The following is a 10,633-nucleotide window of genomic DNA, read 5'->3' as shown; positions in this document are numbered from 1 at the left end:
TCTGTCTACCTGCCTTCCTGTCTGTCTGTCTGTCTGTCTACCTGCCTTCCTGTCTGTCTGTCTGTCTGTCTGTAGTTTTTCATTCAGGAACAGGAAACCATAAATAGATTCATATCAAGCGATAACCTGATTATATATTGACACTTTGACCTTTGACCTCACGCTTAGGAAGACATTTCAGTCCTAATCATAACACCAGATTAGATCTCATCTGATTCTTCAGCTCAAACTTTACTGGAAACCCAGAGTCCTTCCCAATAAAATACAGCTTTCAGAATAAAAGCACTTACTAAAACATAAAGTTTAACAGAACCAGACGTTTTTATCAGCTGAACTTTCTTCACCTCTGACCTTTGACCCTACAAGCTGCAGAATGAAACTGCCTTTAGTTCAGATCAGAGGTGACATTAGAGAAGATGAAGCTCCGCCTCCAAGCGTGATGTCACTACACACCTGGTCAGGGCCGACCGGACCTCTGGAACCGTCTGGTTCTGGTTCTGGTTCTGGTTCTGGTTCTGGTTCAGAGTTTATATGACGGTTATGATTTTATTTGTTTCCAGAATAAGTCAAAGTTTCTGAGTTTATCTTTTTGGCCCTAAAGTTAAATAATTAGAGGAGGATTCTGAGACTCAGTACAACATTAATATTTTTATGTCAAACTATTTATTCATGAATTCTGACTGAAGATAAATGTGTTTTGTGTTTAATTATAAAAAATATTTAACTTTAAAGAGAAAACAACCCCAGTAAATATTCACATCTCTGCTTTTGCACAGTTTCTTAATGTAAATAGTTTATTTTTATGCGCAAATATTAATGCATATTTTAGAAATTTCTAAATTAACCCATTGAGTTACACTTTTCTTTACATAACGGAGGTTAAGATTTTTTCTTACTATACAGTATTTTTATATTTTATATTCCGTTTGCTTTGATCTCCTGTCACTTTGCTGCTGTTGCTCAGACATTCCCCCATTTTGGGACAATAAAGGACATTTCTGTTCTAGTCCAAACTGAGAGGTTAAACTCCAGATTTATTGAGAAACTTTAATATTTTCATCCTTTATAAGAGTTAAGATTCTTTAATATGAATTAGGTGAATGACTTCAAACTGTTTTTTTCTATGAATCGGGTTTTTATGTGGTAATAATGAACGATTCTGTCAGATGATCAGAGATATTTGGGTTAATATGCGTCAGTTTGGATGTTCTGAGTGATAAGAGCCCAGGTTTCCTCCGTTCTGGACCAGAACCCGGTCAGAACTGGTTCTTCTCGCTGCGTTTCAGCAGACAGAGAGGAAGTTGGAGGCTCAGCTCATCAATATATTTAGAAACGCCACAGAGTTAAAAAAAAACGAGCTGTTTGAATAAAGCAGCGAGGCGTTGTCGTTGTTCGATGTCAGACTGCTGCAGATCCAGCGGGTCGTTTTCAGCAGCGGTTAGCCTCAGGTTCTGCTGTCTGGGTCAAAGTTCTGTTCAGCCAGAACCATCTATAACATCACCCTGGGTGACCTTTGACCTGCTCTGATCTGCTCTGATTTCATTCCCTGTAAAAATGGTCTGCAGCGCAGGGCATTCTGGGTAAATACAACCAAAGCTAACGTGCTAGCCTAGCGCTAGCAGCAGAAATGGCTCCTGGTGTTTAGCCAAAGACTAAAGAGAAATCCTCCAACTGCTAAAATCTGACGCCTCCATCTTGTTTCCATTTGGTGAAGAAGGAAGTTGGAAAACACTCTAAGACTTTTGCACAAGCAGGACAGGAACTGAGCTGCTTCTGTCCAAGAAAACCATGTAAGACCAGCGAACCTCCTGCAGGATGCTGGAACAAACGGTTTCCTCTGATGAAGCACAAATAATGAATAAAAATCCCACAGACCAGAGCAGCGACGTGTTGGACCTGAACCAGAGTCACTTTGATTAAACTGTTGGTCTTTACTGACGTTTTTCCACTCAGGAAAAACGTTTCCTGAATGTTTTACTGGTCCAGTTCATGACAACATGAAGAACCTCGACCCGACAAGCTTAGAAACATGAATCCTTGGGTTGAGGCTGGTTTACTGGTTACCAGTCAGCAGACAAACGGCTCGTTTTCAGCAGCAGGACTTTAGTTTGGTCATCGGCCGTCAGACTGAAGGAAACACCCAGAACCTTCTGGAACCAGGCTGGTCCATGAAATGGAGGAAACGATCCGATGACCTTGTGATTTAAGCAGCCGCCGTGTCTCTAAGTGAAACTTCCACATTAGGACTTCACCAATCACAGCCCACTTCAGCGTCAGATTCCTGAGCTCAGAGCGAGAGTCCATTACGGCGCCGTTTGGGGAAGTAAAAGTCCATTTTAAAGAGCTGGTCGGGTTAAACAGGATCTCTGAAACTGTGCAGGTTGTTTTTAATCGGCGGCTCAAATCTCTTCCGACTGGATTAAAACTAAAGTTTTATTTATTAAAAGAAGTAAATTTAATGTTTCTGCCAGAGGAAAATCTGCATGTTTTTGTGTCTTGGAGAATAAAATAAGATCTGATGCTTTAAGACGTAACGAAGTCTTCCTCTGCCTGCAGACTTTAGCAGAACCGAATGGATCTACAAACCGGGATGAATCGTTTCTGCCGTCGTTCTTTTCTGCCTTTCTTACCTGAACTCAGCTCAGCCTGTTTTACTTCCTCTGTTTTAAATTTAGGCCAAACTTTCAGAGACTTTGTTGCTTCCTCTTTTCTCCGTTTTTAACACGAAGGCGTCGCTTCCACTTCAGCTTGCAGCCACAAACTGCCAAACTGTCAGCCGGCAAACGCTTTAGAGCACAAAGAGCAAATCTACCCCGACAGCATGAAATGTTCTCCAGATAAAGGTGAAGCTGCGAGCTTCACTTCTCCTTTAACGCAGCTTCAGGGTTTCCTCACTCAAATATTCACACATTGATACTTTAAACTGGATCAAGGTTTGTCAGAAACCAACTTAACCAACACAAAGGCTTTGAATATGAATTTTATTTTGAGTTATTATGTGTTAAAATATTGGTCTTTACTACTATTAGAAGGATCTGAAAGCAGTTTTATTGCTAAATCCATTTTTAGAAACCTCCAAAGTGGGATTTCTACGTTTTTTAAACGATAAATGAGAACAGATTGTATTGGCCTTCTGATGATTAACGGCATTTTCAACCTGAGTCATTTGAAATGTTTCAAACCCTCCACATCATCATCATCATCATCATTATAATCATCATGGTAATTTAAGGCCAGACTCCAGTTTCCATGCTGTTATTTGGGGAAGGAAGTTGGATTTAACTGGATTTAGATGTTCTGTTTTACCTTCAGTACTTTAAAACTAGCTCGGTGCTCTGAGGTCCTGGTTTGCATCACGTGTTCTGAGAATCAGGAAGTGAGACCTCAGCTGAATGTTTTTCACTTGTATCTTTGTTTCTTGTTTAGACTTGACCAGTAAATACCGACTCAGAAGTAAAGTTCTAGTTTAATTTGAAGGGAATCTGCGTAACGTAGGAATCTGCTGAACTACAGCGTTAGCGTTAGCGTATTTCCACTGTTTTTCACAGATTCTTTTTAACATGACAGAAAATTAAAGTTTATCTTAATATTGCCTTTAGGATGCTAACAATAGGCATTTGTTTTGGTATAAAATTGCCCTTTATGTTGGTGTGTTAGCATGCTAATGTAGCACTGTTGTGCCAACATCATGTGCTACTATATGCAGCATGCTACTATAGTGCTAGGTGGCTAATGTCATTTATGTTTGAAAACTGGTGTTAGAGTATGGGGAGTATAATAATTTAATTATGTGTTAGCATGCTAACATGATCATTGCTAGGCTAACATCATCAATGACTGAATGTTCGGCAGGATAATTTTACAGTAACACTGTCACTAATGTCTGCATTTAAAATGCTAATGTTGCTATTAATAGCAGGCTAACATTTCAGTTTACATTTGGATGTTAGCTAGCAGAAATTGTGCTAGCTGGCTAACAGTATTATAAATGATTGAATATTAGCATTAGCATCATAGTTGTAGTTCTGTCATGTGAATGTGAGGATTATTGTTTCAGTAAATGAATATTTTTCACAAGTAATTTATCTGTCAGATCATTTGAATTTCTGTTGCTTGAATGATGTAGAATCTTCGTTTTAGATGAAGACTTTAGGAGAAAAGCAGGATGTTGAAATATCTTAACGCCCGAGCATCATTGTGTCACCATAGTAACCAATGAAGAGCATCACTTCAGATTTATCTTAGTAATGGACTCAGGTCCCGGCTATGCAGCAGACCCACCATGCTGTGCTAACATTAACATGCTAGCGTTAGCAACATGGCTAACCGTTTTTGTTCTCTCTATCTTTGCTTCGTGTGTCGGCAGCATGGGGAACCTGATCAAGGTGCTGACCCGAGACATCGACAACAATGCTGGAAACTTCTTCCTGGACTTTGAAAGTAGGAATCAGAGACTGTGACCAATTAAATCTGTCTGCTTCCTGTCCAGCTGCTAGCAGCTGCAGATGTTCTGATAATGACTGCAGGCTGTTCTTCCAGACGCGCAGCCATCGCAGTCAGAGACAGAGGTGTGGGAGAAGGTGAACCAGGTGCTGACGGAGGCCAAGGTCATCCTGGAGGACCTGCAGACGTACAAAGGAGCAGGAGAGGAAATACGACAGGCGAGCAGCTTGATGAATCTATGAAAATATAATAAAACAAAGACTAAACACTCAAAGAGCTGGATTTAATCCCTACCATTTAAATATTTAACTTGATAGCAAAAATATTTAGCTTGGATACTAAATATTTAGTTAGTAAGCTAAATACTTAATTTCCTTACTAGACATTTAGTTTGTAAACTAAGTATTTATCTTTCTAACAATATATTTATATTGCTAACTAAAAGTTTAGTTTGTAAGCTAAATAGTATTTAGCTCCAAGCTAAACATTTAACTTACTAAATAAATATTTAGCTTCTAATTAAATATTTAGTTTGAAACTGTGACATTTATAATTGAATGAGTAACATGGAGAAAATAAGACTTTGAGAAACGAATCCCCATTTTTTCTCTATAATGAAAATCATTGCTGTTAATTTCTGATTGTAACTTTACAAACAGCAACATGAAGTAATAATAAGACAGGTGGTCATTGTTGTTCTTTTAGACTTTAATTTAGCTCTTTTTTGAAAACATCCTCTGAGTTTGTTGGAAATCAGAGAGAAATGCTGAAAAGCAGTTTTTATAAGGTACTAAACACAGGATTTTATTTTGAAAGCGTGCTGGGCTCAGTTGTTAAAGTGTCCTTGGTGTTTCCAGGCCATCCAGAACCCAAACGTTGAGGGCGTCCAGGAGCGGGCCTGGGCCGCCGTGGTTCCTCTGGTCGCCAAACTCAAAACTTTCTACGAGTTTTCACAGAAACTGGGTAACCGACTTCTAACGGTTTCAAACTACCAACCTGAGCCGCTTTTACATGTTTTCCTTCCAAACAGCCGGATTCGTTCTCTAAATGTTTGAAGTCTGGATCATATTTTAGTTGGACTGAGGTCCAGTTTGAGCGCAGACCTGAGTTTCCCTGTTCCCGTCAGAATCCAGCCTCCACTGCCTCCTGGACGTCCTGACCAGCGCCGACTCCACCCCGACGCAACATCTGGAGCAGAAACAGGCGCTGGCCCGTCAGTTCGCCCACATCCTGCACTTCACGCTGCGATTCGATGAGCTGAAGGTCCGCTGCTCTTCCTCCTCCTCTTCCTCAGGGTCCCTCCTCTTCATCGCTCTGACTCTGTCCGTTTCAGATGACCAACCCGGCCATCCAGAACGACTTCAGCTACTACCGGCGAACCATCAGCCGCATGCGGATCAACAACATGTCGGTAAGAAACCCGAACAGAGATTCAACCCCAAACCAAATATTTAGTTAATATGCAAATTCACTTACTGAGAAGTGGAAGTGCCCTATCAAAATAAAAGCTGGATCTTGTGAATCTGTATAAACTGCTGGAGACGCTGAATCTCCTCACAGCAGCGCCGTCACTGTGTTGGTAAAATCCTCTATTAAAACGTCATTAAGGAACAGAAGAAAAGAAACGACGATCTTTTCTAACCTAAATATTAGTTAAATATTGAAATATTTAGCTTGCTATATATTTAGTTAGAAAGTTAAATATTCAGCTGCCAAACTAAATATTTTTTAAATATGTAATTTGAAACTGTGGCAGTTAAAATGAATGAAAAACATGGTGGAAATATTATTTATTGCTATTTTTCACTGTGTAACTTTATAAATGGCACCAAACAAAGTAGAATTAGGTCAGTTTTGCTTCTTTTAAATTTAAATGTAGTTTTTTTTCTAATTTCCACTGAGTTAAAGAAATGTCTGACTTGTCTCTTATGATATGATCTCATTTTATCACTTCATGTGTCTGAACGATTCTCTGTTGTTCGTTAAACTTGGTGAGCCACAGGGACGTGTCCTCGGTCCTCTTCTGTTTTAAAATGAGAAAACCTGAAATCTCAGGATATCAGATGATCTTAAAGCTTGTCTTTGTGAGTTATGGGGATGAGATAAGTTGGATAAACTGATTTAATCCTGTTGACTCTAATGTGCCTCAGTTTTGATGCTGAAATTCAAACTCTTGTTTATGTTTTCACGTCAGTTTGTGACAAAATCAGGTAAAAATTTCTCAATTTAAAATTTAAAAATGTAAAACTCCTTTTCTGTTTTGTAACCTGGATGAAGCCTTCTCCTCTGTCTCAATGCTCTTCAGCTCGTTGTGAGTCTCTGGATTCTGCTTTTCAGTCGGACTCGGGGAGCGAGGTCAACAACGAGCTGGCCAATCGGATGTCTCTGTTCTACGCCAGCGCCACGCCCATGCTGAAGACGCTGAGCGACGCCACGTCAAAGTTCGTCTCAGATGTGAGTTTATCTGTCCTCCAGGACGGGTTCTGGTTCTGGTTCTGGTTCTGGTTGGTCCAATCTTCCTACTGACTGTCTCACTGAACTCCCCAGAGCAGAGCTGACATATAAATATGTCAGAAAATACAAATTAATTGATGTAAACTTTTGTCACTGTTAGGTGATAATGAAGAAAAAATGTTTCTATTAATTTTTACACATTTTCCAGATTAATGTTGATTAAATAATTAGTGATTAATGGGAGAAAAGAGAAACTTTAAGTATTTTAAATTTAAAATAAACCTGTCCCCTTCATATTTACTAAATCAATGAATGCGTTTAACGCTGAATGTAGCTTTAACTGATAAATCTTTCAGTTTTTATGTAATTATTGAACAGCAGAACTGATGTGATCAGGTTTCCAGTGTCAGGTTGTTTGCTGAGCTCACCAGCAGAGGGCGCACTCCTCCTTCCTTAAGCAGCAGAACCAATGCTGGTCGGTTTGTTCCTGCTGTTTCCGGTCCAAGATGGGTTCTTTGGTTCCAAACATGTAGCAGTTCTTCCCGGTTTGGATCTAGTTTCAGAACCGCTGGTCCAAACCGATATCAGAACCGAAATAAAAATCTTTGGACAAATGTGTTATTCTGGATGTAATTTGATTATTTTTGTGACCATTTGACTTCCTAACTCATTAAAATAACTCAATTACAAAGAAAACTAAAGTGGTGGAGCTGTTGGGTTTTCTCCCATCATGCATCTGGAGTCTGATGATCCGTTTGTCTCTGCTGTCCAGAACCCGGAGGTTCCCATCGAGAACACGACCGTCTGTCTGAGCACCATGGCCTGCGTGTGCAAAGTGATGCTGGAGACGCCGTGAGTCCTGGACGCATCTTCATCACCTGTACGGTCTTCCTCCACCACTTCGGCCTGACACTCACTGTGTGTGTGTGTGTGTGTGTGTGTGTGTGTGTGTGTGTGTGTGTGTGTGTGTGTGTGTGTGTGTGTGAGCAGGGAGTACCGCAGTCGCTTCGCCAGTGAGGAGACGGTTCTGTTCTGCCTCCGTGTGATGGTCGGCGTCATCATCCTGTACGACCACGTCCATCCGGCCGGAGCCTTCGTGAAAACCTCCAACATAGACGTACGTCAGGCCCGACAAGCTGGGCCACACAGTTTGATTCCTCATATGTTTCCTTTTATCAACATTTGATGATGATGATAATTTTAACAAATATGTAGAAAAACATATTTTTCAAAAGAGTTTCATGCTGCAGCTGTGATGTTCTGCAACTTGCATCAGTAAAATAATTTTTCTTAGTGGATCGGGCAACGAAACGGCCAACAACCTTAAAAATCAGAACAGAACCGATCAGAACCTCCTGATCCAGAAGCGGTTCTGCAGGTTCTAGACTGACGTGTTGTGTTTCCAGATGAAGGGCTGCATCAAGGTTCTGAAGGAGCAGCCGCCCAGCAGCGTGGAGGGACTGCTGAACGCCCTGAGGTAGGAGAGAGAGGCATCCAACCGTACATCCAACCGTACATCCATCTGTCCAACCATCCAACCGTACATCCAACCGTCCAACCGTACATCCATCTGTCCAACCATCCAACCGTACATCCAACCGTCCAACCGTACATCCAACCATACATCCATCTGTCCAACCGTCCAACCGTACATCCATCTGTCCAACCATCCAACCGTACATCCAACCGTACATCCAACCATCCAACTGTACATCCATCTGTCCAACCATCCAACCGTATATCCAACCGTACATCCAACCGTCCAACCGTCCATCCATCCATCTGTCCAACCATACAACCGTACATCCAACCGTACATCCAACCATGCAACCGTACATCCATCTGTCCAACCGTCCATCCATCCATCCATCCATCCATCCATCCATCCATCCATCCATCCATCCATCCATCCATCCATCCATCCATCCACCCCCCCTCNGTCCGTCCGTCCGTCCGTCCACCCCCCCTCTAACCTCTCTCTGCCTCCAGGTACACCACCAAGCACCTGAACGATGAGACTACCTCCAAGCAGATCAAGAACATGCTGCAGGCCAACTAACTTCTTCTCCAGCCCTGAGTAGGAACCGAGCGACAGGAAGTGTTAAGGTCCAAATTTCAGAAGAACTACTGAACAAAACTTCAGTTTTTTTGTCTTTACTTTGTATTTTTTTATTATTATTTTTATATTGTAAGTTCAAAAATAGGATGTTTATTGTTGAAGAAGGGACGAAGATCAGTGTTTGCATTCAGGTTTAATTCTGCCCCCTGGTGGACGTTTCTGATATTACAGTTGATGTTGTGATGCTAGGTAGAACCGACGCTGGACGTTCAAACACTGAGCTGATGGTAGATGCGCTTGCTCCCCCTCATGGCTGCAGTGATAATTACAACGACTAACTGCTTTTATTCCAGATTCAGTGACATCTCAGCTGTAACTCTGTAGGAACGGAAACGTTTCCGTCTCTCTGGTGTTTCCTGAAGTCCTGCAGCTCTTTGACTCAGAACCGACTGTAGGGTTGTTTCCTCCCAGTGTTTCTGTGTCCATCAGCTGGTTAATCTGACACGCCCGCCCTGCGCTGTGTGTAGTCTTACACTGGATGTGATGATGCGACTCCTGCAGCGGTCAGTGAGTCCATCCCAGCCTGCAGCATGTGGAGCTTCGGTCCAAACATTTCAGCTGCTTCATGGAGGTCAGGAGCAAAGAAAGCTGAACGAACCTCTGTGTTGATGATGATGATGATTTGGTACGGATGTGAGGAAGATCCTCCCACTGATGTGGATTTTGATGTTCTTGACCTTTGACCTGATGCTATGTGTTTTGAGCTTTAAGTTTCCTTGTATCTCGATGCTGCAGTTTTATTGTTTTTAATGATGTTTCGGCCAAATAAAATTTTTACATTTTTAATAAAAAAAAAAAAAGTTTGTTTTCATCTTTATAAGAATAATTTCAAACTCACCTTCGTGGTTTATGAACAGAGAAAAAAAATTCAGATAAAAATTCCTTATTTATCTGAAAGGCAGCAGACTATGTTCCACAGTAACTCATCCTGAACGACTCCATCAGCTGTTAGCCAGCACTGCTGATCCAGCTCCTTTGCTTCTGCAGCTCCTCTAAAAGTCTGACTGTTTGGTTGGAAAGATGTTGGAGTGGGAGATCTGATCTGACCTGATCTGACCTGATCTGACCTGATCTGATCTGATCTGATCTGACCTGATCTGATCTGACCTGATCTGACCTGATCTGACCTGATCTGATCTGACCTGATCTGACCTGATCTGACCTGATCAGATATAAGGTCATGTGATCAGGGTCAGATCAGACCTCATCTGATCTGATCTGATCTGACCTGATCTGACCTCATCTGACCTCATCTGATCTGATCAAATGAGGTCAGATCATTTGATCTGACCTCATTTGATCTGATCTGATCTGACCTGATCTGATCTGACCTGATCTGACCTGATCTGACCTGATCTGATCTGACCTGATCTGACCTGATCTGACCTGATCAGATATAAGGTCATGTGATCAGGGTCAGATCAGACCTCATCTGATCTGATCTGATCTGACCTGATCTGACCTCATCTGACCTCATCTGATCTGATCAAATGAGGTCAGATCATTTGATCTGACCTCATTTGATCTGATCTGATCTGACCTGATCTGATCTGACCTGATCTGACCTGATCTGACCTGATCTGATCTGACCTGATCTGACCTGATCTGACCTGATCT

At 41.6% G+C, this 10,633-nt stretch overlaps 1 protein-coding gene across 1 annotated transcript in view; it reads left to right on the top strand.

Annotated features, from left to right (window-relative positions):
• LOC103156131 (protein FAM49B-like) overlaps positions 1–9,805 on the top strand; it is a 12,618-nt gene extending 2,813 nt beyond the window's left edge. Inside the window, exons 2-11 of the mRNA XM_007578067.2 lie at positions 4,367–4,440; positions 4,540–4,661; positions 5,301–5,406; positions 5,570–5,706; positions 5,777–5,854; positions 6,781–6,897; positions 7,670–7,749; positions 7,888–8,014; positions 8,304–8,374; positions 8,887–9,805. Of these exons, the coding sequence (XP_007578129.1) occupies positions 4,368–4,440; positions 4,540–4,661; positions 5,301–5,406; positions 5,570–5,706; positions 5,777–5,854; positions 6,781–6,897; positions 7,670–7,749; positions 7,888–8,014; positions 8,304–8,374; positions 8,887–8,956 (981 nt within the window). The 5' untranslated portion in view covers position 4,367 and the 3' untranslated portion in view covers positions 8,957–9,805. The remainder of the gene's footprint in view (positions 1–4,366; positions 4,441–4,539; positions 4,662–5,300; positions 5,407–5,569; positions 5,707–5,776; positions 5,855–6,780; positions 6,898–7,669; positions 7,750–7,887; positions 8,015–8,303; positions 8,375–8,886) is intronic.
• The last annotated feature ends 828 nt before the right edge of the window (positions 9,806–10,633 follow it).

This window comes from Poecilia formosa, unplaced genomic scaffold (assembly GCF_000485575.1).
Source record: "Poecilia formosa unplaced genomic scaffold, Poecilia_formosa-5.1.2 Scaffold466, whole genome shotgun sequence".
NCBI lineage: Eukaryota > Metazoa > Chordata > Actinopteri > Cyprinodontiformes > Poeciliidae > Poecilia > Poecilia formosa.
Note: the sequence above shows the minus strand (reverse complement) of the source record. Positions and strands in the feature narration are given on the sequence as shown.